We start from the raw sequence: 24,533 nt of genomic DNA on the forward strand, positions 1-24,533 counted from the left end.
CTTTTTGGATAGCATTGGAAATGTAATTGAGGAAATTACCTAATAAAAAAAATAAAATAAAAAAAAATAAAAAAAAAGAAAACTTAAAACTATACAGATGACATATGTTGTAATTTTTATTGGTTAGCTCTGAGTGTATAAAGTATTGTTACAAAGTTGTGAGAAAAATCAGTTCATTTAATAAAAAAAATAAGGAAGCCTAGAGTGTTAACTTCATAAAAAGACTTCAAATATTTGGCAAATATATCAAAGGTGCCTGTCTGAGAACTTGCAAAGGCCATACACTTTCAAGCTTAAATGAGATAGATAGACACTGGGTGACTAAAAGTCTAAGTATGTTAGGAACATGAAACAGTGGAGACTCTAGACTGAATGAACTTCTGTTGAATGTGATGGTTTTAATGAGATGCCCACTCATCATAAGTCTTGGGCATTTGAGTATTTGCTCCACAGTTGGTAGCTGTTTAGGGGAGGATGTGGTCTTGCTAGAGAAAGTATGCCATTGGGAGAGGGCTTTGAGGTTTCAAATATTCATGGCTCTGAGCTTCTTGTTTATAGTTTGAGATGTTAGCTCTCAGCTGTGCTTTAGTAGCCTGCTATCTCTGCTCCACTATAATAGACCCTAATCTTCTGGAACCAGAAAACCCCAAATAAACTTTTTCTTCTATGATTTGCCTTGGTTATGGTGTTTTATCACTGTAACAGAAGAATAGCCAACACAAAGGAAATGTAGATCAGTAATTGCATTCACTCTGGACAACTGTAGTGACCCTTACAACACTGAACATAGACAGCTCTATGGCCCCTTAATATCCCTCCCTGGCATTTACTTGGCAACAACGCCCACAGTGGTGTACTAAAAGACATGTGACAGATTTTAAGAGCAACATTTTTTAATAGTACTAAACTAGAAACAAAGATATCCATTATTAACAACATTGAAAAATAAATCACGGAATAGTAATATAAAGGGTAACAGTGAAAATGAAATGAAAAGCAATGTATCCTGGGGCTGGGGAGGTGGTTTGATCAGCCAGGTGTTTGCTATACAAACATGAGGACCAGAGTTCAATGCCCAGCACACACATAAAAAAGCATGATGGTATGTTTTCATAATCACTGCACTGAGGAGGTAGAGACAAGATTATTCATGGGACTTGCTGGCTGGCCAGATTGGGCATTCCAGGCCAACCAAGAGTCCCTGTCTCAACAAGACAAGGTGATTATTGCTTGAAGGATGACACATCAGGTTGTAGGTTGTGTGCTAGTACCTGCACACATATATTCCCCTACTCACATGGACACACATATCACAGACAAATAAAAATAATGAAAAGAAGCCTGGTGAGGGGTCACCCATCATCAAGGATGCTTCTCTCTGTAGCAGACAGAGGTCAATACGAGAAAACGACAAACAATCAAAATACAGAGTTGTGGGACACAGTCGCAGTGGACACATCTACAAAACACTTTTTCATCTAAGACTCAAGGAGTATTGTTGAAGAGGGAGGAGAATGACTTGTGAGCTCTTACACACACGTAAGAGCTAGAAGAGCAGGGGATTTGCTGTGAGACTTTCTCTCCCACTAGTGTCAGAAGCTACACCCATAAAGTCTGAATGTGACTGCCTAGTCCTGAGCTGAGCAAGGACAACATAATACACATGCCTAAGTGGATAGGGAAAGGTTGGGAGATGGCAACCCTACACAAAGAATTGCAGGCCACAAAGGAATGATGAGGGTGGAAGAAGTGGAGCAGAAGTGGAGCATTTCAAAGAGGAGCAGATTAACTGTCTATCCAATACCAAATGGTCAGCTCTAAAAACACACATTACAAGCAACATTATCCAGACTGAGTAGGTGATATGTAAGGAACACACACACACAAACACACAGACACACAGACACACAGACACACAGACACACACAGACACACACAGACACACACAGACACACAGACACACACACACCCACACACCCACACACACACACACACACACATACATAATGAAAAAAGAGGCCATGAATTTGAAAGAGAGCAAGATGTACTTATAGTAACATTTGGAGGGAGGAAAGGGAAGGAAGAAATAATGTAGTCATATCATAATCTTACAAATAAAAGAACTTAAACAAAGGAGGCTGAAGAGATGGCTTTGTGGGTAAGAATGCTTGTTGTTCAAGAATGAAGACCTAGATTTGGATTCCCATCACCTGTATAAAAAGCCAGGCATGGTGTTCATACCTATAATTTTAGCACTGATGATAAGAGGATCTTTGGGGCTTGTGGGTCACTGGCCTGAAAAAAAACAGAGAGCTCTAAGTTCACCTCTTAAGGGAGTAAATTGGAGAGGACAGAGGAGGTGTGTTCTTGTGGCCATTAATGTGTACATCCACACACACATATGCACATGTACATTCATCTCATATGCCCATACACAAAACAAGAGAAAAATTTGCAAGGCAATAATACAGTCTCATCTATGTTAAATGAAGGAAGTCAGATATGAACATGCACAAGAAACCCAAGCCAGATTTTATGAAATTTCAAAATAAGTAAGAGTAATGTATGAGCTGGGTGTCAGGACAGGGAGCCCTTTGATGGAGCAGGTTGAGAGGCCGTATGAGGCAGTCTGTGTAGTGACAGTGAGTATCTGTCTACACCACTGAGCTCACCTGCTGAATCTAACCCATCACTTCATTGTTGATTTAGGCCCTTCTTGGTATTCTTACACATCAATAAAATAATTTATATGAACATCTCTGAGCCAGATGTGCTGGCACCACCTGTGATTCAAACAGTCTAGGTGGAAGCCAGAGAATATGGAGTTCGAGATGAGTTTGAGATGAAATACTTTGTTTCAGGAAACAAAAGCAAAAACAAAACCACAAAACACCTAACAATGACACAACACTGTCCACTCACTATTCATACATGACCTAACTCCTCTGCCTTTTAGAGTAAAGGGATTTTATCTACGTTACACATGTTCACATTGTGAACCTTCTTTGCCCTCTCCTGTTACCACAAACTAGTAAGATAGGAATTCTGCCTCCCCACTCCTATTCTCTCCCCCCCTCTACCCCTCTTTCTCCTTCCCCTTCCTTCCTTCCTTCCTTCCTTCCTTCCTTCCTTCCTTCCTTCCTTCCTTCCTTCCTTCCATTTGTTCTTTCTTTCTTTCAGTAGGGAATATCTATGTCCCTGGCTGTCCTGGAACTCACTCTGTAGAATAGGTGGGCTTCAACTTCAGAAATCTGACTGCCTCTGCCTCCTGAGTACTGGAATTAAAAGAGTACACTACTATACCTGGCATTAATTTTCTTAACACTTTCTTTTGGTGTCCACTTGTAAATATGTTCTAACACTCATATGAGATTAAAATTTGAATTTCTTAATCCCAATTCTACTTGTTATAAAATATATGGTACAAGAATCCAATGCCCGTTGTCTTCTAAAGTAGCTGACGCTGAGCATCTACTCACAGCTATACATGGCCTAGTATTAGAATTTGGTATTCTTTTAAAAATTAAGATTAGGGTATTATGTGTCAGCCTATGAAATTTTGTGCTGCAGAGTGTGTTACTGACAGATTTAATAGTAGAGCAAAGAAAGTGAACATCATGAAATGATTTGTCACCCAAAGCAGGCCTTAGAGCTGAACAAGATTGGGAACCTCTATTTTGAGGAGTGAAAATACTACTCTACAGGATAGTTGTCCAGAGGAAATGGACAGTGAAGAGGAAGCTAACTTCCTAAATCCTCCCTTCGAGACTTTCCTAAATGTGTCACACTGTCATTTAGTAATAACAGGTGAACACAGGCTGTGAAGTCTCACAGACTAGTGTGCACCAAGTCCTGGTTTGTGTTTCCTATCTTCATGATCCTGTGGGCGCTACTGAAGCACCTAGACCCTGATGTATGTATAAAGGAAGAAAGGCAATCATGTGTGGCAATAATCACGTCCGTCTTCCCTCCGAGGGCTGCCGTGAGACAGTAGGGGTCCACTGGGGCAGTTCACACATGTAGATTGAGTGTAAACTTGCTAATACACAGCTGAAAATGCACTTCCAGCTTACCACTTCTGTGCCCAGGGCATCAGCCAGCTCCAAGGGCACTTTTGTTCTAATTTTTCTGATTGGGGAACTCTCTCTGCCAAGGCTTCTAGTACAGCTAGCTGGGTTGGTTCTCCTCCCAACCCAGGACCTGGTTCCTTCTCTTATCCTCACATGAGCTCTATCCTGCCTCTTGACAATTTATTTCCTGCCAGGAAGGGGGGTGGTTTCCCTTTCATATATGTACTAGAGCCTGAGAGATTCATTACCATGAGTGATGTCCCGAAGAGCATGATGTTCATTCCGTTGTGTGGATTCATTCTCTTTGGCCTTTCCCAGTTCTTCTTCTGCCTTAGCCCTTTCAGATGCCTCAAGAGATTTGAATAGTAACTGTATTGCATGACAACTTTCAGGGGGCTTGAGGTCCTCCTCATTCTCTGTCTTCATGAGCCACTACTTCCTTCATAGGCTTTAAGCAAGAAAATGAAGGGTGTTCCCAAGACTAGCTGCTAAGCAACCGCCCTGCCTTAGAAGCTCCCCTTTAAGTCATTATGACATGGTTTTCTGCAAAGCAGCACTGTGGTATAAAGGCAGATAGAAAGGCTGACTTGAGTAGCAACTCTATCAATGACCAACAACAGGATACTAGGCTGAGTCTCTTAAGCTGTGGTATAGCTTAAAGCGTCTTATTTGTTTCTACCACAAGGAGGTTGTCTTTGCCATAATTCTTCCCAGATAAGAAAATTGTTGGCTGTCTTTGGCTTTCATTATGATCTTCCCACAAAGAGTCATTGTCTGGAACAGGATGAATCAAAGTATTGTCCTTCACTGGGCACATTTTAACAAGCTTTTGTCTATTTCATTTCCCCTTTTTATTTATTGCCCAACACTGCAGAAACAACATATCACTATCCTAAAAGGAAGTAAAAGGAAGTTAGCCTTTCTTACCATTGTGCCGTTCACATTAGAGTGGCATCTGTCATGTAGTAATAGAAAGTGCTTGGAGTTTATGGTGACTGATAATTAACTGGGGTATATGTGTCCTTCATCAGTCACCAGTGCCGCCACCTCTCATGAGATCCCTGTGCTTGGTGTCAGGGGATGTAGTGAGACCACAGGGAAGAGTCCAAGCTTTGGTTGCCTGGCTCTGGATATGGCTTTATAAGGAGCCAAGCTTCCCCAGGTCTCAGTTTTCAGGAAGTAGTAATATCTGTTTCATGAAGTTTGCATGTGAACTAAGTAAGAAAATGCATGTTCATTACTTGTAATTTGAACTGGAAGTGTTTCTGCTTGTATAGGCATCTGCTTGTAGTCACAGCTGCTTGAAAGGTTTAGGCAAAAGGATCACTGAGCCCAGGATTTTGAGACCCATCTGGGCTATACAGGGAGACCTATTATAAAAGGCAAGGAACCTACCATTGTATCCCCTTCCACTACCTATACTGCCTGGATGGGCTTCAGTGGGAAAGGATGTACCTATTCTTGCTGGGATAGGTGTCTCAGGGTTGGGGGTACCGAAGGGAGACACCCTATTCTCTGAGGAGAAGGGGAGAGAGCTGTGGGCAGAGGGACTTGTAAGGTTGGACTTGAAGGAGGAGAGCTGTAATTTGGATGTAAAGAGAATAAAAATATTGAGAAAGATACACTGAATACATGTACAAAATCTCAAATCATAAATGAAAATTAATAAAAATTGAAAAATGCAAGGGATGAAACCAAAAATAGTTTGACACATAAGGTGACCATACAGTGGGTGCTGGAGAAAAAAAAAGAAAAATATTCTTATTGCATGAAGACTATTTTAAGTGTAAGTAAGAGAAACACACTTGAGTGCTTTAAGGAGTAAGGAGATTTGCTTAGAGGTAGCAGAGTTTTATAGACTTTAAAGGCAGAAACATCTGGCCTTGTGAGCGAGCTAGACTTAGGAACTATGAAGTTATTGGTAAGTGCTTTCACTTAGTCCCACACTCTAGCTGCTGCATTTAAAGCATCTGTGTCCTCTCCTTATGTACAAACTCTTCTATAGCTCTGGAGCTTAAACACTACAGAATCTGTCACTCTTAGTTAATAACAGACCAACCGTCTTTGCTCTAAATTGTGAATTCAAGGAGATGATATTATAATCTGCTCCACTAAATCTAATGACCTGTCAATTGTATAACCATGTGAGGGATGACATAAACTGGCGCCACCACTATTTTAAGTACAGTACGTGTTCACAAAAAAGGATCATGCTAGCTCATTTTCTGGGCAGACACTCTATGATATATTCACTGCACCTCCATGATGAGTCTACTGCACAGTTGTTAACCCTGCAAACAGAGCAGCACTGGACCTTCAGCAGAAGTAGGATGATGTCTGAGCTTCCAGTTTTGGACAAGCCAAGCTGCACTGCGTATGCTCAGGACTCCAGGAGTCATGGTGGCTCCTTTCTGAGAATGGTTACTAGGTTATAGACATTTGTAAAAGTCCTCATCTTGTCCTGTGCACCGAAATCCAGACATTTGCTCCTTACAGCCATCATGCAGATGTACACAGGCAGGTGGAAGACTGTAAGTAGTGTGGCTGGCTCCATGCTCACACAGTGCTTCCACCTTTCACTGGAGGCAGATGGTGTTTTTACATTGAGAAAGTGTTTTTCACCAAATTCTCTCTCTCTCTCTCTCTCTCTCTCTCTCTCTCTCTCTCTCTCTCTCTCTCACACACACACACACATAACCCAAGGGAATTCATGCTTTGACTGTTGATTTTATTTTTAGTACTTTAGGTAATTCAAGACGAGCTTTGCAAGGAGCAGAGAAGACTCTTCTGGGCCCTGGAAAAGCTGATAGGGACAAGTTCATGCCTAGTTTCTTCATACCAGATTATTTTGAGGTCCATTTGGAAGTTGTGTTGGAATAAGATTACATTTGGGCTGTGCCAGAAGGCATTTTGATTATTCTCTTGGCACAGGTGACACAGAATCCATTGCTTCAGAGCCTCTCTTCCAGTTCCTATTTCCACTGTATAGAGGAGCATTTACTTGCTGAAGATCTGAAACAGAGGCCATGCAACCTGAGAAACACAGCACAGAGTGGTGAGTTGGGACCCACATGAGGAGGCAAGTTTCTGCTAGAAGTAAAGTGTGAACATAGTGACCTTGATTATGGGTTAGATCAGAGGGCAATTCTATGCTCAGGATTAAGAAATTATATCAACTCATATTCTCACACATTTCCCTGTCTTCACATCTTGCCTCAAAGCCAGCTGGACTTGGAATGAAAAAAGCCATTTTTTTTTCTCCAAATAAGTCATTAAAATTTATTTAGTGAGTACCTACTATGTAAAAAAAGAGAAAGATCTAGGTAGAAATAAGCTTTGATATGAAGAAAAATATGTATAGTGACACGAGAGTAGTGTTGACTCTTTTTGTTAAATATCCTCAGAGAGAGGTAAGTGAGATAACAAAGAACAGCCCTATAGAGACATATATGTTTATGGTAAAGGTTAGCATAATTTCTGTAGACTGCTACACACCTCAAAGACTTAACAAACTTGGAACCTGCTTCTAAGAATGCCTGATTTTCTCTAGAGGCATCTCATCCCTGGCATGGAAGTTGAGGAGTGTTCAATGACTCTAATTTGAGCAAGAGCAGTGGGATGAAGTGGGGAGAGTCTTCCTTGGCAATGGATGTAAGAATGTTAGGGTTCCCTTTGAGTTGATGGAGGGACATTTGCATGCCCTTGGCATATCCCTGGTTTTACATACTTGTGCTGTACACTAAGAGGGCATTCTTCAGGGTAGAGGTCAGAGGGAATTGGCCCTGGTTGCAGAAAGAGCCAGTGAAGTCATCCATATCAAGGGTCCATAGCATGGCACCTCCCAGGTTGTTCTGTTTAAGCCATTCAGCCTGTTGGAGGACAGAGGATAACAAGAGTCATTTGATTTCTTGAAATTCAGGCTTGGGCCTCAGAATTTCCAAAGGACTGACTTTACCTTGATGCGAAAACTCTTGACATTATCATAGCCAACCCATTTGTTACCCTGATAGGCATAGGGTACTTCCTGCGCAGAATCCCAGGCTTCAGTGGCTCCATCATTCAGGAAGGAGCAAATCTTCAAGAGATACAGTTCAAGAGATAAAGACCATCTAAATATTATGTCATGTAAGAGACAAAGATACACTAGTTTTTCTTCCTTTAATGTATGTATCCAATGGGGGCAGTTCTCCTTATTTTCTGGTAGGTTTTATTTGGAGTTAAGCAGCTTGAGATATTTCTCTTTTTGTGATGCTGGGGATGAAACTCATGGTATCGCTCATTTTACGTAAGTACTCTGCAACTGAACCCTATCCTTAGTCCATGTTTTTTTTTTTTTATCATTTGTTTGCTTTTTGGCATAGAGTCTCAGTATATAGCTAAGACTTCAACCTGTTGACCCCTTTGCCTCTGCCTTCTGAAAGTTAATATTACAGATGTGAGGCACCATAGCTGACAGAAATATTTGTGGCATATAATTGTATATTTTGATGCATTTAAAAGTGTATGGTGCTAGAGACTGAAGCCAGGACCATAGAGCAAGAGCTAGACCACTGAGTAACATCCTCAGCTCAGGCTATTTTTCAAATACTCATTTACCATCAATATTTTAGGGTTGGATTTTTAGAATCTGTAGTAATAGAGGAATATGTTCATTTATCCCTTTATTTTTCCATATAAATAGACTTAAGAATGTTGTCTGTTGTGTGGAGAGATATTGTATATTAAGCACTCCTCATTTTATTAAATATAGATTATAAATGCAATACTTTTATGAGTTTGGAATGATGCTCTTCTTAGATCAGGTAGATACTAAACATATGAATAGTAGATTCCTATCCATTGATCTTCAGGCTACAGTACAGCTCTGGGCCTGATACAGAGCACTGTGCAGACAACCTACTGACCTCATAATAGGCCCAAGTGCCAGGCTCTTCTGTGTAGGGCCCTAGTGTACCAGCACTAGCAGTAGGAGCACTTATTCCAGTGTTGGAGGGGTCACTCAGGGTGAAGGTTTGTCCATATGCTGGGAATCCAACAATGAGCTTCTCAGGTGCTGCCCCATTTTCATTCCAGTAGGTCATGATGTAATCCTACAGTGGCAGAAGGTTAGTTATAGGCCCTAGTAAGACCTGTGCTGGGTTATATTACTTCCCTGTTCTTACTGCTCAAATTATATGTTAATAGTTTATTAGTTTTCTTTCCAAAATACTTCACTGAAGTTGTAGTTAATGTGGTATTAGAAGAATATTGCATACTCAAAATTTGTTTTTTTATTTTGTAATGAATCTTTTACGATCTGGACCACTTCTAGTCTGCATTTGGGTCTGTATATAGTCTTACCACATTGAGGAGGGTGTTGATGCCAGTGTCATTTAGGGATTTGTAGAGTGGGCTGTTTTCCCCAGTATAGCCATCTTGGGAGCCATGGAGATTGTAAGTCATGACCTGGATGTAGTCTAGGAAGCTGTGGATGAAGGTTGTTGTTTAAATAATTTCTGATGGCCATTTGTCATAATGAGGTCAGAAAAATCCACCCATTCAAAGACTGTAAACAAAGCTCATGCATAGAAAAACATCCCAAGAATTAAGATCCTCTGCTTATGCTCTTTCAGGAGTTCCAGAATAAGGTAGATCACTTACTGTGATAATTGAGGGATCTCATAGCCAGATTGGATGGTAGAGATGACACCAGATACTGTGGCAGTGACCATCAGCCTAGGGCTCTTGTTTTCAATGGCTTCCAGTTCAAAAGCCTCACGTATTTTCTACAGGATATTAAAATAGAGTATATCACATATTCATTTCAGCCCCTCTAATAACATAAGTACACATTTTAAAAAATACTTCTATATTTTGTTTTATCTTACTCTGTCATTATCTCAACAAAGTCAATAGAACAACCATCTAATAATCATGGGTTTAGAAAATTTCACTATGTCCTATCTTAAGTTAGTAGCCAGTCATCCAAAATCTAGGTCTCGGATGACTGATAGCTCTGCCACCATCACCACATTCTGAAGCATCATTTGCTGCAGTTCCCTATATCCAGATTTCAGTGGTGGAGAAAGTTCCTTCTACTTTCTCAGTAGCTGAAGTATGTCATAGGGCCAACATCTCATCAAATGCAATGCAAAGTTTTCTAAGAAAGAAGGTGGAGGTTGCTGGATGATAGGCACAGTTCAGTGCCAGATGATAACCTACTTGTACTTTGTGTGATACTAGTCTTAATATGAACTACTGGCACCAGCTCTTATAGTTGCATTATTTGGGAGTGCTATGGTCAACTTCCAACAGAATACCCATGGAAATAGTCATGCTTACAAGTGGTCAAGAGACTAGGACATTTTATTAGATGAACAGGCCTTATAAGAAGGGTGTTAGAGCTGTTTTAAAATATTAACTCCACATATTACAAGGTTTCTGACTTTATATTATGCTGTTTTGTGGACAGACTATAGCTTTTTTTTCTGGAGACACATTTTAATTAAAAATAGGGATAATCTGCAGAAGCCAGGAAACCAGAAAGGGGCTATTGAGGTATAAGGAAGAAAAAATGAGCCCAAGAGATGGGGCATAGAATAGTAAAAAACAGCCTGGAGGAGAAAGTGAGAAAAATGGAGAAGGGTTAAGTGGCGGGGGGGGGGGGGGGGGGGGGTTGTGTGGAGTTGAATGTTAGTGTAGTATACAGTAGGTAACAGAAAGGATAACTAACACTAAGGATGTTTGACAAAACCATGTAGAAACCCACTTCTTTATAAGCTTCCTAAAATACAGCACCACCAACAAAAAAGCTTAACTGGAGTTACCTACATAGGCAATAGTATAAGGCTCCTTCCAGAAGCCATAGGTTATTAAAAACCTAGTGCCACATTTGGAATACTAGTTTTTAAGTAGTTGGTCAGGGGGTCCCAGAGACCTGCAGGACAATACAGCCTATTGCTGCTGGTTACCCATAGAACTTGATGATGAGATCCTATCACTAAGAGCACCACTTTGCTCATATGACATAGAAAAGTCAAACTAGTAGTGACTTAGAAGTATTTCCCTGATGGCTACCAGAAGGTACATTGAAGTCTGGTGGTGGAGAAAGCCATTAAAAGACTTACCCAGATAGGAGGCTCTTACTAGCTACAGTAACAACTGCACTGGAAAGATATTCGGACTAGTGCAGCATAGGCATGAGTGTTATGGGGGTAATCAACACCTTTTTCACTGAACATAACTCCTGCTCCACAGAGGGGTACTCAGGTCTGGTACTGTCAAAATGAACAAGAATCTGTAGATGGGGACTCATAGACCCTTCTAATACTTAGGAAAATGTTATAAAGCTACCTCCTAAGTAACTTATCCTTGTACCCACAGATTAGTGCAACTTTCATATCTCATCAGGGAAGATTCTTCATGCAAATGCAAATGACAGTTATTCTAGACTCAAAACTGGTGAAAATGCAGAGAATAATTCACCATAGAGTGTTGTGCCTGAAAGGATCACACCTCATCTCCCAAAGGCTCAGGTAACATTGCAGAAAAGGGGTGCAAATATTGTAAGAATTGGGGACTATTATTGAAAAATAATGTCTTTCGGCTGTGATGGATCTGTTGCAGCCACAAATTCACAATCATTGTGGTTGTCCGCACAAGACCAGCACAAGACCAAGCCAATTGACACTTCATTATGGAGAGGAAAGGGTTTCAGGTGGTCTCACCTTTAGTTGAGGAGCTATTGGCTATGATAGAAAAGAGAACTAGTTTTCCTCAGTAGTATAGTTCATGGCAGTTTGCTCATGCTCCAGTAGATGGAGGCACACACATTTAAATATGAGCAGCAGTCAATGGATTCAAAACCAAAATCCTGAAGTTGTATGTGGGATGAAGAAAGTCTGGGGAGAATTGGAAAGGTTTAATGGTGGAGAAGTCAATGAATATGATCTAAGTACATTTATTTATGTGTGAGATTATCAAAGAATAGATAGAAACTGAAAAATAAAGTAGTGGAATTACTGTATCTGATACTTAGAGCTTTGGACAAAATTAAACTGGTTGACTCAGTATTACTTTGTGTTGAAACTATCCAGAGGCTGCCTGATGATATGGGGCCATATGGAAAGAATCTGTCTCTGTGGATATAGGACAGTGGTAGAGCAATCTGCTAAAAAGTGAAAAATAAAAGTTATGAATGGAATAAATTAAAAGCCATTTGTGGTCTTTGACTTTATAATTTATTCCTTTTACTTGGTGGCCATCTCTCTTGCTGATAATACCAGTTCATTAAGTCAAGTTCTTTCCCATGAACCCTAGATCTCTATTTATCCAATGCATTCTGGCCACTCAGATATGTCATAGTCATTAGGTTTAGAGGTATAGGAACCAGCTCTTTCCCCTCCAAGACACTCCTTTGTTGTATTTATCATCTTAACATATTTATGCTCACATAGTACTCTAATTCAGAAAGCTGGGGATAGTCTCTATTTTTACTTAAAATTGATCCCCATGTCTTATGGATTTCTGTCTTCAAATGTTTCTTTATATGCCCTCCTTCTTTCAGTGTAAAAGCATTGCTTTCCTGATGGTCTGTCCCTTAATTTATGTCAATAGGTTCCATTGGAACTTTATCTGCTTATTCTACCTTTTTTTGTGGCAAATATTAGAGGAATAAGTCAAACCCAAAAGTTTGGTTATATTTCTTCACTGTATACAATCCTTCAAAGGATTCCCTCAATTATCTTGAGGGAGCATTCCTAATTCTTTAGCTAAAGGACCCACATGATCAGATTCTTGCTTCCTGTGGAATCTCATAATCTTTCTCCCAGTCATGTGATCACTGATCTCTGTGTCTTCATTTGTGACATGTCCATTGTTATCTAATTGTGGACACCAGTGATTTTTCAAGACTGAGATTAGGCATCACTTACTGGGGAAGTTCTTTCTGATCCTGCCTCACATAAGCTTCTCTGGGGTTCTTTTGTACTCTGTGGACTTTCATCAAGGGACTTATAGTGAGTGTGCAGTTGTTGATTATGTTTCAGTCTTCTGCCTCACAGATATTTAAAGCTAAAGATTTTGCTTTATTCACATTTTTATGCCTAAACCCAATATGTGCCACAGAGCACATGTTACTCTATTAACATTAGATAGTCTCATGTAATTATTCCCAGAACTGAAGTCTGTAGTCAGATAGAACAGGTGGTTATATCCTGGGTTGCCTGTCTGTAGAATAAAGACCACAATGCTTATGGTAATCTTATCATAGAACACAGAGATCTGTGTAAGCTCCACCAGACAAAAGCCCAGCATAGAGTGGAGAGGCAATCAAGAAATTTTATCCTTAGTGGAGGAATTATTGGTAACTGATAGCTTTCAGGAAAAGTTAGCTTTCCTTATGGGTGTGGCCCCTGATAGGTGACACATGCTCCAGTGGATGGCCATACAGTCAAGAGTATATAGGTAGCACTAATTGGAATTGTGTGTGTGTGTGTGTTTATTATACAAAATTAGGTGGATATGGAATTAGGGATGGATCTGGTAAAAAATAAGGTAGAGGATATGATCAAAATACGATGTATGATATTCTTAAAGAACTAAAACATGCATTACATGGGAATAGAAATCATTGACTTTAAAACAATGTGATATATTTAGAATATAACTTATTGAATGGATATTCCATAAAGAAGAATCTTTGCCATTACTAAGATTTTATAATTCTAAATTCAGTTGTGTTTGGGCTTACTCTGTAACTACCGAAATTCTCCTTGGATCAAACAGACTTTGAGTCTTCTAAAGCTGAAGACATTTCCTTCTTTTCCTGCTTTCCTCACCTGTACCAGGACAGTGAAGAGATGTTTGTCCTTAGAAGGGCTCCCACGAGACCCAGGGTACTGCCAGTCCAGGTTCAGTCCATCAAACCCATACTGGCGCAGGAATTTGATGGCTGAGTTAATGAAAGTCTGTTGGTTGTGTGGAGTGGAGACCATGGCACTGAACCTGAGGGAGACCAAAAGAAGGCAGGGTAAGGCCTCTGTGATATTAACATATTGGGATTAAAACATTTTACAGGCCCAAGTCTGCCTCTGAGCTCTTCACTAGGATGTCTCAACGTGGTGCATACTTGTTCCTGTTTTTTACCTCATCCTCTCCTTGCAACCACTACTCTTGTCAGTTTCTGGAGTCAGCATTCCCTTTTGTTTGGTTATCCCCAACTATAACTATTCCCAAATTATTTTTGTTTTTCTGGATATCCAGCAATCTTAACTTACCATGTTCAAATACCCTCCAAGTTCATGTGCACTCAAAGAGGTCTTACTTATGAGTAGACTTCTCCAAAAGACAAAGAAGTTGTATAAGACCTTCCCAAGCCCTTGAAATGCTTTAGGAAGAGGCACCCTGAAATCAGGTAGCTAATGCTGAAATGGTGCTGTACTCAAATTTCCACTTGAATTTAATCATATGATGCCACAGTAATCTTTCCAGTATGTCCTGCTAATGATTAAGGTTCCTGTCAATTCACTGAGTTAACAGATTCACTTATGGAATACCTTCACTGATGTTGTGAAGTACTGCAGTAGAGGCCAGGCTGGGCTAGCATGCTTTTGATAGTAAATAAAAGAGTGGTTTTTCTAGAGAGAACTTACGGGGCAGGTCCAAAGTCCTGTCCTCCAATGGCCAGGAGGGTTTTCAGTTGTACGTTTCTTAAAAGCAAAAGGTAAAGAATGATTTCAAAATCCATGGATTCCTTTATTTAAAACAGATTTTATTTTTTAAAATTTGAAATCTTTATTGATAGAGTGAATACAAATGTTACAAACTTCATCAAAATTCAAGAGGGAGGACTCAGATGTTTTTTCATGTCAATAGTCAAGGTATTGCTCCTATTTAACTTCAGGATAGCTATTGTACATCTTTTTAAAATAGTAGGTCTATTTATTTTGTGGTCATTTAACATAGTAGGAAGAAATGTAACTCACTGGACTCAAACCTGGATTCAAAACATTGATACTGGATGTTTCTAGAAATTTTGTGTTTTCAAGTAAAAGAAAAAGATGGTGGGAAAAACACTAGAAAGTTCTAACAAACCCTGTTCAATCAGCATCAAAACAGCTTTGTTATGTAATATATTATTTGGGGTTGTCTTCATATGATACAACATACTCCAATACAATTTTCTTCCATTACCATAAACTTTCTTTGTGTTATCATAATTGTGGTCCAAGTTCTGGCCTGAAAATCTGAGTTGTAGAATTGGGGGGAGTCTTTTGGGGTGTGTAGTGATGGATAATAATTATGGTGGCTTTAACTTAAAAGTGTAATTAGCTCATGTTTTATTCTACTGTATACAATTATAAACATTGAACATTATTACACAGCCTTCTCACAATTAGTATAGGTTTGCTAGGCTAGAATGATACACATTCTTGAGAATACTGACTATGAATATCAACTCCCATAAGAATTAATTAGGGCTGTGAGAGAACATTTAAATTATAGGTTTATTGCACATTTCTTAGAGATTATGATTCTGTGTGCTGGGATAGGTACTGCACTCTTTTTTTCTTGTGGTTCATGTACTTTTGTTGCAAGAACTGCATGGACCATACTTGGCACAAAAGCCTGGAAAAAGAGTTTATTTCCAGTTTGGAATCACAGCATGTTTACCCATCTGTACTCATGACAGTGCCATTACTGTTGGAAAAAGTCATCTGATTCTCCTTTTGCTGATGTGGTTGAACTGAACAAATCTGTTGATTAGTAGAGATGAGATCTTACTTTGTTTAACCCAAAGAAGAACTCTATTAAGATACATCAACTCCTTCAATTCTTGGGCTCAATGATTTCTAAATTCTAATATCCTCTATTTCTTGTTTGCTGATGTAAGTAGCTGAGGTTGTTTGGGATTTTCTCTCCCCACTAACTTTCCAAAGAAGACAAAGAAGAAACATAGTCCTTATTTTTCACATGCTAGCTATGACAGTGATGTGACATATTGTCTACATTCTTGCTACTAAACATGTGGCTCCTAGAAAGGTCAGCATCATATGTCAGATTCTTACTAGAAACACACCATGTTTTCTGCAAGAAGAATAACAAAATGGTTAGACTGATGTCTCACACCATATTCAGAAATCAACTCAGAGTGACTAAAGAGCAAAGCATAAGACTTGAGATTATCAGTCTTCTAGAAAAAGGAATGAGGAGAGCCCTCTGAGAATGGTCTGGGCAGTGGCTTTTAAATATGATCTCCAAAGCACAGACAACAATTCCAAGAATAAATTGTGAAATGCTTCTGAAGAGAAAAAAACAACAGAATCAAAACATGAACTCAAGATTGTTGTTGTATTGATATTTTGGTTTTTTGAAAAAATGTAAAATTAGGTGGGTGGGTGAGAGGATCTTGGTGGACTTGGAGGAAGGAAAGTATCCGATCAAATTTGATTTTAAAGTCGTTTTCCCAAGTGGTTGTACAAGTTTGTACAGCAATGAAGAAGTGTTCCCCTTGTTCCACATTTATTGCCAGCATGTGCTATCTCTTGAATTTTTAATCATAGCCATTCTAATGGGTGTAAGATGGGATCTTAGAGTTGTTTTGATTTGCATATCCTTGATGACTGAGTACTTTGAACATTTTAAAAAGTGCTTCTTGGCCATTTAAGATTCCTCTGTTAAAAATTCTGTTTAACTCTGACCTCCATTTTCAAATTGAGCTATTTGGGTTGTTGGTGTCTAACTTCTTGAGTAATTTGTAAATTTTGGATATTAGACCTCTGTTAGATGTAGTGTTGGTGAAGACCTTTTCCCAATCTGTAGGTTGCAGTCTTGTCTTATTGACAGTAGTATCTTTTGCCTTACAGAAGTTTTGCAGTTTCATTAGAACCCATTTATCAATTGTTATTCTTAGAGCCTTGGCCATTGGTGTCCTGTTTAGGAAACTGTCTCCTGTTGGGGCATCTCCAGGATGAAACAGAGACTCAGGATAAAGGAGGTACCCAAGAATCAATGGGGCTGATTTTAGCTGTGACTCAAAACACTGGGGATATGGAACCTGAAGAGGCACCTTCTGAAGCCAGGCAGGAATTCCAGTGGATCAATAGAGACATCAACACACCCACAAAACTTTCAACTCAAAATTTAACCCATCTACAAGAAATGCAGGCATGGGGGATTGAACAGAGACAAAAGAAATGGCCAACCTATAACCTGCCCAATTTGAGACCCATCCCATGGATGAGCACCAATCCCTGACACTATTAATGATACTCTTTTATGCTTGCAGACAGGAGCCTAGCAAGAGGCTTCACCAGCAGCTGACTCAGACAGACACATGGACCCCACCAGCCAAACATTGGATGGAGTTTGGGGAATCTTATGGAAGAGTTGGGAGAAGCATTGAGGGACCGAGAGGAGATAGGAACTCCACAGTAAGACCAACATAATCAACTAGCCTGGGCCCTTGGGGGCTCTGAAAGACTGATCCACCAACCGAAGAGCATAGACCATCTGGATCTAGCCCCTTCCCCTATGATTAGCAGATGTGCAGCTTAGTTTTCATGTGGGTCCTGAACAACTGGAGCAGAGTATATCTCTAAAGCTGTTGCCTGACTGTGGAATTCATTTCCCTAAATCAGCTGTCTTGCCTGGCCATAGTGGGAGAAGAAGTGCTTAGCCCTGTAGAGACTTGATCTGCCAAGGTGGGGTGTGTGTGTGTCTGTGTGTGTGTGTGTGTGTGTGTGTGTGTGTGTGTGTGCCATTCTCTCAGAGGAGAAGGGGTGGGAGGAATGGTGGAGGGACTCTGGGAGGAGGAATGGGGAGGGGGACAGTGATTGTGATGGAAAGTGAATGAATATAAAAAGAAAAAGTAAAGAAAAATAGTGAGACAGGAAGAAAAAGTTCAAGAGACCTTTATGTAAAGACTATTCACCACAAAAAGGTGAGTGTGTGAAGTGAAAATATGCACTGAGGTCATGAACCATTCTAAAATGTAGGCAGCATTCAAAACTCTTGTCCTGTGTGATAAATATACACAAATGGTGTCAATAAAAAATTGATGACATTGGTTGGGTCCTCATCCCATGGATTTTGAACTACATTTTAAGGAGCATTAATACGTGTCAACTATTGACCCAAGAGACAACAAATCGACAGCTTTGCTATTCTCTGACCTGCTTTTTAGAGTATTTAAGGCTTGGTAGTCAGTCAAGTCATTCATGCTTCTCATGGTAACCTTGTTGTTCCGCATACCAGCAAAGGCATAGATGAGATGAGTACACAGGCAGGGGTCAATATCATCAGGATTGAAACTTCCCAATTTTGGTCTGTTCTGGGCTACATTATTATAGTAGCACATCAGCTGGTAGGCAGAGCCTGTGGGAGGTGAATAAGAATAGTGGCCTGATGCAGATGGCAATGACTTCTGTTGACAGTTTGGTTCTGCCTCTTTCCCTTGTGGTACTCAGCACAGCACCTGTTACCTAGGAGGAGGTGATTGATTCTAAGACTCTTAAGAAGACATTGTAGCTTAGACCTCAGGCACTGACTTGAAGCTGATAATTATGACTGTGACATTCATTTAGAAGATGAGTTAGAAATCATGTCACCATTCCTATGAAGCTCTACAAAGGCTGTTTGTTAGTGCTCAGGTGGGCATGCTACAGAGGACAGAACTGAAAGCTGAACTAAAACAGTCTATTCCCAACAGTGTAAACCCATCTCTTCCCCTCATTAGTTTATCTCTTGGAAATTTTTTTCAAATATTATAATATGAGGGTATAATTTAAAAATCACAAAGAAGGAAACTGCACTAGGAATAACTTGGAGATTTGAGACTTATAGTGGGGAAAAGTTTTGTAAACAATAAAACACAGAGCCATGACATACCCAGCTGAGGATTCAGCAGAAGTGCCAAACCTAGAGACAAAGAACAAATATTTAATGTCAAACAGCTGCTTGAATCCTTGGGAATCAGACTCAAAATTTCTGAGACCCATTCTCCTAGTCCTAGATCAGAGCATTCCAAGTGAAACATTACAGCTATTTCAAGGGGTGTTGTTTTCAGTGAATACACTTTTTAAATTCACTCTAATGCTTTAGTGGAAAATGTCAATGGCCAAACTTGTCCACCTTCTGTGTCCTAATTAGTTGTTATTGACTGTAAGGTATACTATCCACTAAACTAGTACCATCTCAAATGACTTTACTTCACTTTACTTAGTGATCACATTTTAGATTGTGTCTCACTTTCCAGAATTGGGGTGAGCCTAGCCTTCCAACAGTCAAGCCATCTGCTAAAGCAGAGAACAGTATTCCTACCAGTTTGAATTTTGGGGGGGGGGTGGTTTTTCGAGACAGGGTTTCTCTGCATATTCCTGGCTGTCCTGGAACTCACTTTGTAGACCAGGCTGGCCTCGAACTCAGAAATCCGCCTGCTTCTGCCTCCCAAGTGCTGGAATTAAAGGCGTGTGCCACCACGCCCGGCAAAATGTGTATCCCAGGCTGGCCTTGAACTCGTGATCCTCCTGCCTCTGCCTTCTTCAGCAAATTCTACCGGCGTGCACCACCACAACCGGCTTTTTGGAGCATCTTTGAAGAGACTTTGGTAGAGGAACAAAGATATGTAGTTCCAGGTACCTGTCTTTGGCCACAACAGGGCAGGCAAAATGTCTCACAAATTAGCCCAGACTGGCCTTGAACTAGAGAACCTTCTCCTGCATTCCTTGATTACTGAGATGATAGGCCCAAACTATCACATAACCAGATTGCTTCTGGGTCTTTTACATGTTCAGTTCCAGTTTTCATTTGAGAAAGTTTCTGAAGCTTAATGAAGTTTACAAAGTACAAATTTGGAGCAACTAGTAAGATTTCAATGATTTGGCTCAACAACTACTGAATGAACTCTTTGAAGGGACACTTTTACTCCACCAATGACGCAGAGCTATGGAGGATAAATGAGTAATAATTCCGAGAAGAGTAGAGAGACAACATGAAGAGCTGCAACACAGTGCTGACTGATTTTCTTCTTTGCAAAGGCTAGTTCCAGGATAGAACCAAGTGAATATATTGCATTTACATTTATTTTTAAGGCAGGGGGTATAGGAAGATGAGGGGTGGGGTGAATGAGTGACTGGACAAAACAGGAACCAGCAGAAAAGTATTGTTAAAAGACTAACCTAGACTCAGAGCTCTCAGAAACTGAGCCACCAACCAGGCAGCATACACCAGCTGGTATGAGTCTCCCAACACACATAGAGCAGAGGAATGCTGGGTCTGGGTTCAATTCAGAGAAGATGCACTTAACCTCAAAAGACTTGAGGCCCCAGGGAGTGGGGAGTGGGGTGTGGAGTGTGGGCCTCTTGGAGATGGGGGGGAGAGCTATGGGATGTGGAACAATCAGAGGGTGGCCTGGGAGGGGGATAAAGTCTGGACTGTAAAAAAAGATTAAAGAATAGAAAAAAATTCCAACCCCCCTTCTTTGGCAAGAGTACATTGGAAAATTATGCACCTAACATTTTGAATTATAACAGATATCTATGTTTGTATTTCATCATTCATATTACAAAAAAGTATTCTTAAAAATTGATGTCTTAAGGTTTCATTGCTGTGAAACGACACCATGACCAAGTCAACTCTTATAATGGAAAACATTTAGGGGCTGGCTTATAGGTTAGAGGTTCAGTCCATTATTATTATGGCAGGAAGCATGGCAGCATGCATGTAGGCTCTAGGAGCTGAAATTTCTACCTCTTGTTCCAAAAGCAGCTAGAAGAAGACTCAAATCCTTAGGCAAGTACAAGGAAGTTATTTTAAAGCCCACCCTCACAGTGACATACTTCCTCCAAAAAGGCCACAACTCCTAATTGTATCACTCCCTGGGCCATGCATATTCAAACTACCACAACTGAATTAAATTAAATTGAAATCTTCCTTCATGAGAGTTAATCACTTGTAAATTGTTGTGCCCTGAAGTTGAATAAACACTTCTATTAGTAAAAAACAAAATGAGACCCTTTAAAGGCCATGCCTGTGTCATCAATGAAGGCAGAAGAGTCATCACAGCCTGTGGAGTTAGAAGAACAAGACATTGAATGATGGAAGAAAATTAAAGAATGGTAATACACAGAGCTGTAGAGTGAGAATACCTCATGGTTGTCAGATCCTGAGAACAACAACAACAAGACAGGCAGCATTAAGTCTCAATGTCTAATTAGCAACTCACCTGTGACAAGAATCAGCTTGGCCATGATGCTTTCAGGACTGCTTCAGCAGAGTCTCGGTTGGCTTTTTAAAACATTTAAGACCATAAGGTTTGTCAGATGGAAAGTGTTTGCTAGGGTGTGTACAGTTTCACTCACATATTGGCTCAGTTCCTTTAGTAATTCACTGCCACCACCTTTCCTGTTCTATGTGGCAAAACAATGACATATGGTTTACCACTTATCACAGGGCACACTCATTTCCTTTTTTTGGCAGTTCCCAATCACACAGCACCTGTTGAGATACTTCAGTTAAGATTTATTGTACTTATTTCATTTCTGACTTAAAATAATAAATAAAACCACTTCAAAGATACTGGCTGTTTTTTTTTCATTAAAGTATTTATTTTACTATTTAAAGACAATTTTTGAATATTCTTTATTTTTAAAATATTCTGCATGTATAGAATAAAATATGATTATAGCTTCCTCCCATTACCCACTCTAAATCTTCTAATCTCTACCACACATCCCTTCCTTTCGATTTATTTGTAGTAATATTTTTTCAATTTTTATTAGATATTTTCTTCCTTTACATTTCAAATGCTATCCCCAAAGTCCCCCTATACCCTCCCCCAACCCTGCTCCCCTACACACTCACTCCTACTTCTTGGCCCCGGCATTCCCCTGTACTGGGGCATATAAAGTTTGCAAGGCCAAGTGGCCTCTCCTCCCACTAATGAGCATCCACTTCTGTATTTGCCAGGCACTGGCATAACCTCACAAGAGACAGCTATATCAGGGTCCTGTCAGCAAAGTCTTTCTGGCATATGCAATAGTTTCTGGGTTTGGTGGTTGTATATGGGATGGATCCCTGAGTGGGGCAGTCCCTGGATGGTCTTTCACTCTGTCTTATCTCCGAACTTTGTCTCTGTACTTCCATGGGTCTTTTGTTCCCCATTCTAAGAAGGAGCGAAGTATTTTAGATGTTTTTTTATTATATGTTTTCTTCATTTACACTTCTTTTATTCTTTTATAGAGCATTTATTATATTTTTATGCTTTACACTTTTTTAGGGGGTGGGGTGGGGTGGGTTTTGAGAAAGGGTCTTGGTATAGCACTGGCTGTCCTGGAACATACTTTGTAGAAACTCAGAAATCCACCTGCCTCTGCCTTCCAAGTGCTGGGATTAAAAAAGTATGCCACCACAGCCCAGCTGCTTTACACTTTTAATTAGCAGCACATATTTTGTCAAGAAATATGTAATTAATATTATTTATTGACTTGCTTATTTTTAAATTATTTTTAAATATTTTATTAGGTATTTTCCTCATTTACATTTCCAGTGGTATCCCAAAAGTCCCCCATACCCTGCCCCCTACTCCACTACCCACCCATTCCCACTTTTTGGCCCTGGCATTCCCCTGTTCTGGGGCATATAATGTTTGCATGTCGAATGGGCCTCTCATTCCAGTGATGGCCGACTAGGCCATCTTTTGATACATATGCAGCTAAAGTCAAGAGCTCCGGGGTACTGGTTATAAGGGTTGCAGATCTCTTTAGCTCCTTGGATACTCTCTCTAGATCCTCCATTGGGGGTCCTGTGATCCATCCAATAGCTGACTGTGAGCATCCACTTCTGTGTTTGCTAGGCCCCAGCCTAGTCTCACAAGAGACAGCTATATCTGGGTCCTTTCAGCAAACACTTGCTAGTGTATGCAATGGTGTCATCATTTGGAGGATAATTATGGGATGGATCCCTGGATATGGCAGTCTCTAGATGGTCCATACTTTTGTCTCAGCTCCAAACTTTGTCTCTGTAACTCCTTCCATGGGTGATTGTTTCCCAATTCCAAGAAGGGGCAAAGTGTCCACATTTGGTCTTCGTTCTTCAGTTTCATGTGTTTCGCAAATTGTATCTTATATCTTAGGTATTCTAAGTTTCTGGGCTAATATTCACTTATCAGTGAGTACATATCATGTGAGTTCTTTTGTGGTTGGGTTACCTCACTTACGATGATGCCCTCCAGGTCCAGCCGTTTGCCTAGGAATTTCATAAATTCATTCTTTTAAATAGCTGAGTAGTATGCCATTGTGTAAATGTACCACATTTTTTGTATCCATTCTTCTGAGGAAAGGCATCAGGGTTCTTTCCAGCTTTTGGCTATTATAAATAAGGCTGCTATGAACAGTGGAACATGTGTCCTTCTTACCGGTTGGGACATCTTCTGGATATATGCCCAGGAGAGGTATTGCGGGATCCTCTGGTAGTACTATGTCCAATTTTCTGAGGANCCGCCAGACTGATTTCCAGAGTGGTTGGTGTGAGATGGAATCTCAGGGTTGATTTTGTTTTGGCATAGTCTCACAAGAGACAGATCTATCTGGGTCCTTTCAGCAAAATCTTGCTAGTGTATGCAATGGTGGGTTTAGCACAGAGGTCTATCACACCTTCAAGGAAGACCTAATTCCAATTCTCCTTAAACTATTCCACAAAATAGAAACAGAAGGTACTCTACCCAATTCATTCTATGAAGCCACAATTACTCTGACACCTAAACCACACAAAGACCCAACATAGAAAAAAAAAAAAACTTCACACCAATTTCCCTTATCGATGCAAAAATACTCAATAAACTTCTCGCAAACCAAATCCAAGAACACATCAAAATGATCATCCATCATGATCAAGTAGGCTTCATCTCAGGGTTTCAGGGATGGTGTAATATACAGAAATCCATCAATGTAATCCACTATATAAACAAACTCAAAGACAAAAACCACATGATCATCTCATTAGATGTTGAAAAAGCATTTGACAAAATCCAACACCCATTCATAATAAAAGTCTTGGAAAGATCAGGAATTCAAGGCCCATACCTAAACACAATAAAAGCAATCTACAGCAAACCAGTAGCCAACATCAAACTAAAGGGAGAGAAACTTGAAGCAATCCCACTAAAATCAGGGAGTAGACAAGGCTTCCCACTTTCTCCTTACCTATTCAATATAGTACTTGAAGTCCTAGCCAGAGCAATTATGCAACAAAAGGAGATCAAGGGAATACACATTGAAAAGGAAGAGGTCAAAATATCACTATTTGCAGATAATATGATAGTATATATAAGTGATCCTAAAAATTCCACCATAGAACTCCTAAACCTGAATAAAAAAAAACAAAACTTGAGTGAAGTAGCTGGATATGAAATTAACTCAAACAAATCACTGGCCTTTCTCTACACAAAGGATAAACAGGCTGAGAAAGAAATTAGGGAAACAACAC

At 40.0% G+C, this 24,533-nt stretch overlaps 2 protein-coding genes and 1 long non-coding RNA gene across 3 annotated transcripts in view; 1 reads left to right on the top strand and 2 right to left on the bottom strand.

Annotated features, from left to right (window-relative positions):
- The window catches only part of Pifo (primary cilia formation), a 20,588-nt gene extending 16,051 nt beyond the window's left edge, over positions 1 to 4,537 (bottom strand). The window contains exon 1 of the mRNA XM_021158723.1: positions 4,319 to 4,537. Within this exon, the coding sequence (XP_021014382.1) occupies positions 4,319 to 4,496 (178 nt within the window). The 5' untranslated portion in view covers positions 4,497 to 4,537. The remainder of the gene's footprint in view (positions 1 to 4,318) is intronic.
- A 2,240-nt stretch (positions 4,538 to 6,777) lies between these two features.
- LOC110291157 (chitinase-like protein 3) lies at positions 6,778 to 21,378 on the bottom strand. The gene is made up of 11 exons (XM_021158135.1): positions 21,274 to 21,378; positions 18,939 to 18,968; positions 18,224 to 18,425; positions 14,702 to 14,758; positions 13,889 to 14,054; positions 9,711 to 9,835; positions 9,411 to 9,534; positions 8,975 to 9,160; positions 8,026 to 8,145; positions 7,798 to 7,939; positions 6,778 to 7,103 (listed from the first exon to the last, which is right to left on the bottom strand). Exons 1-11 carry the CDS (start codon positions 21,296 to 21,298, stop codon positions 6,985 to 6,987), a joined length of 1,296 nt encoding a protein of 431 aa, XP_021013794.1. The 5' UTR covers positions 21,299 to 21,378; the 3' UTR covers positions 6,778 to 6,984.
- LOC110291158 lies at positions 7,012 to 14,073 on the top strand. Its single transcript, XR_002377535.2, has 3 exons — positions 7,012 to 7,125; positions 11,433 to 11,584; positions 13,898 to 14,073. It is a non-coding gene; the product is annotated as an uncharacterized LOC110291158 (long non-coding RNA).
- Positions 21,379 to 24,533: the final 3,155 nt, after the last annotated feature.

This window comes from Mus caroli, chromosome 3 (assembly GCF_900094665.2).
Source record: "Mus caroli chromosome 3, CAROLI_EIJ_v1.1, whole genome shotgun sequence".
NCBI lineage: Eukaryota > Metazoa > Chordata > Mammalia > Rodentia > Muridae > Mus > Mus caroli.

Bases quoted from the DNA above. Each gene is read 5' to 3' on its own strand.
- LOC110291157 (XM_021158135.1), bottom strand. From the start codon at position 21,298: ATGGCCAAGCTGATTCTTGTCACAG. The intron at 14,055-14,701 runs GTAAGTTCTCTC...GGTCTCCCTCAG, and splicing joins CAGGACTTTGGACCTGCCCC to GTTCAGTGCCATGGTCTCCA. The intron at 9,161-9,410 runs GTAAGACTATAT...CTGCCACTGTAG, and splicing joins TCAACACCCTCCTCAATGTG to GATTACATCATGACCTACTG.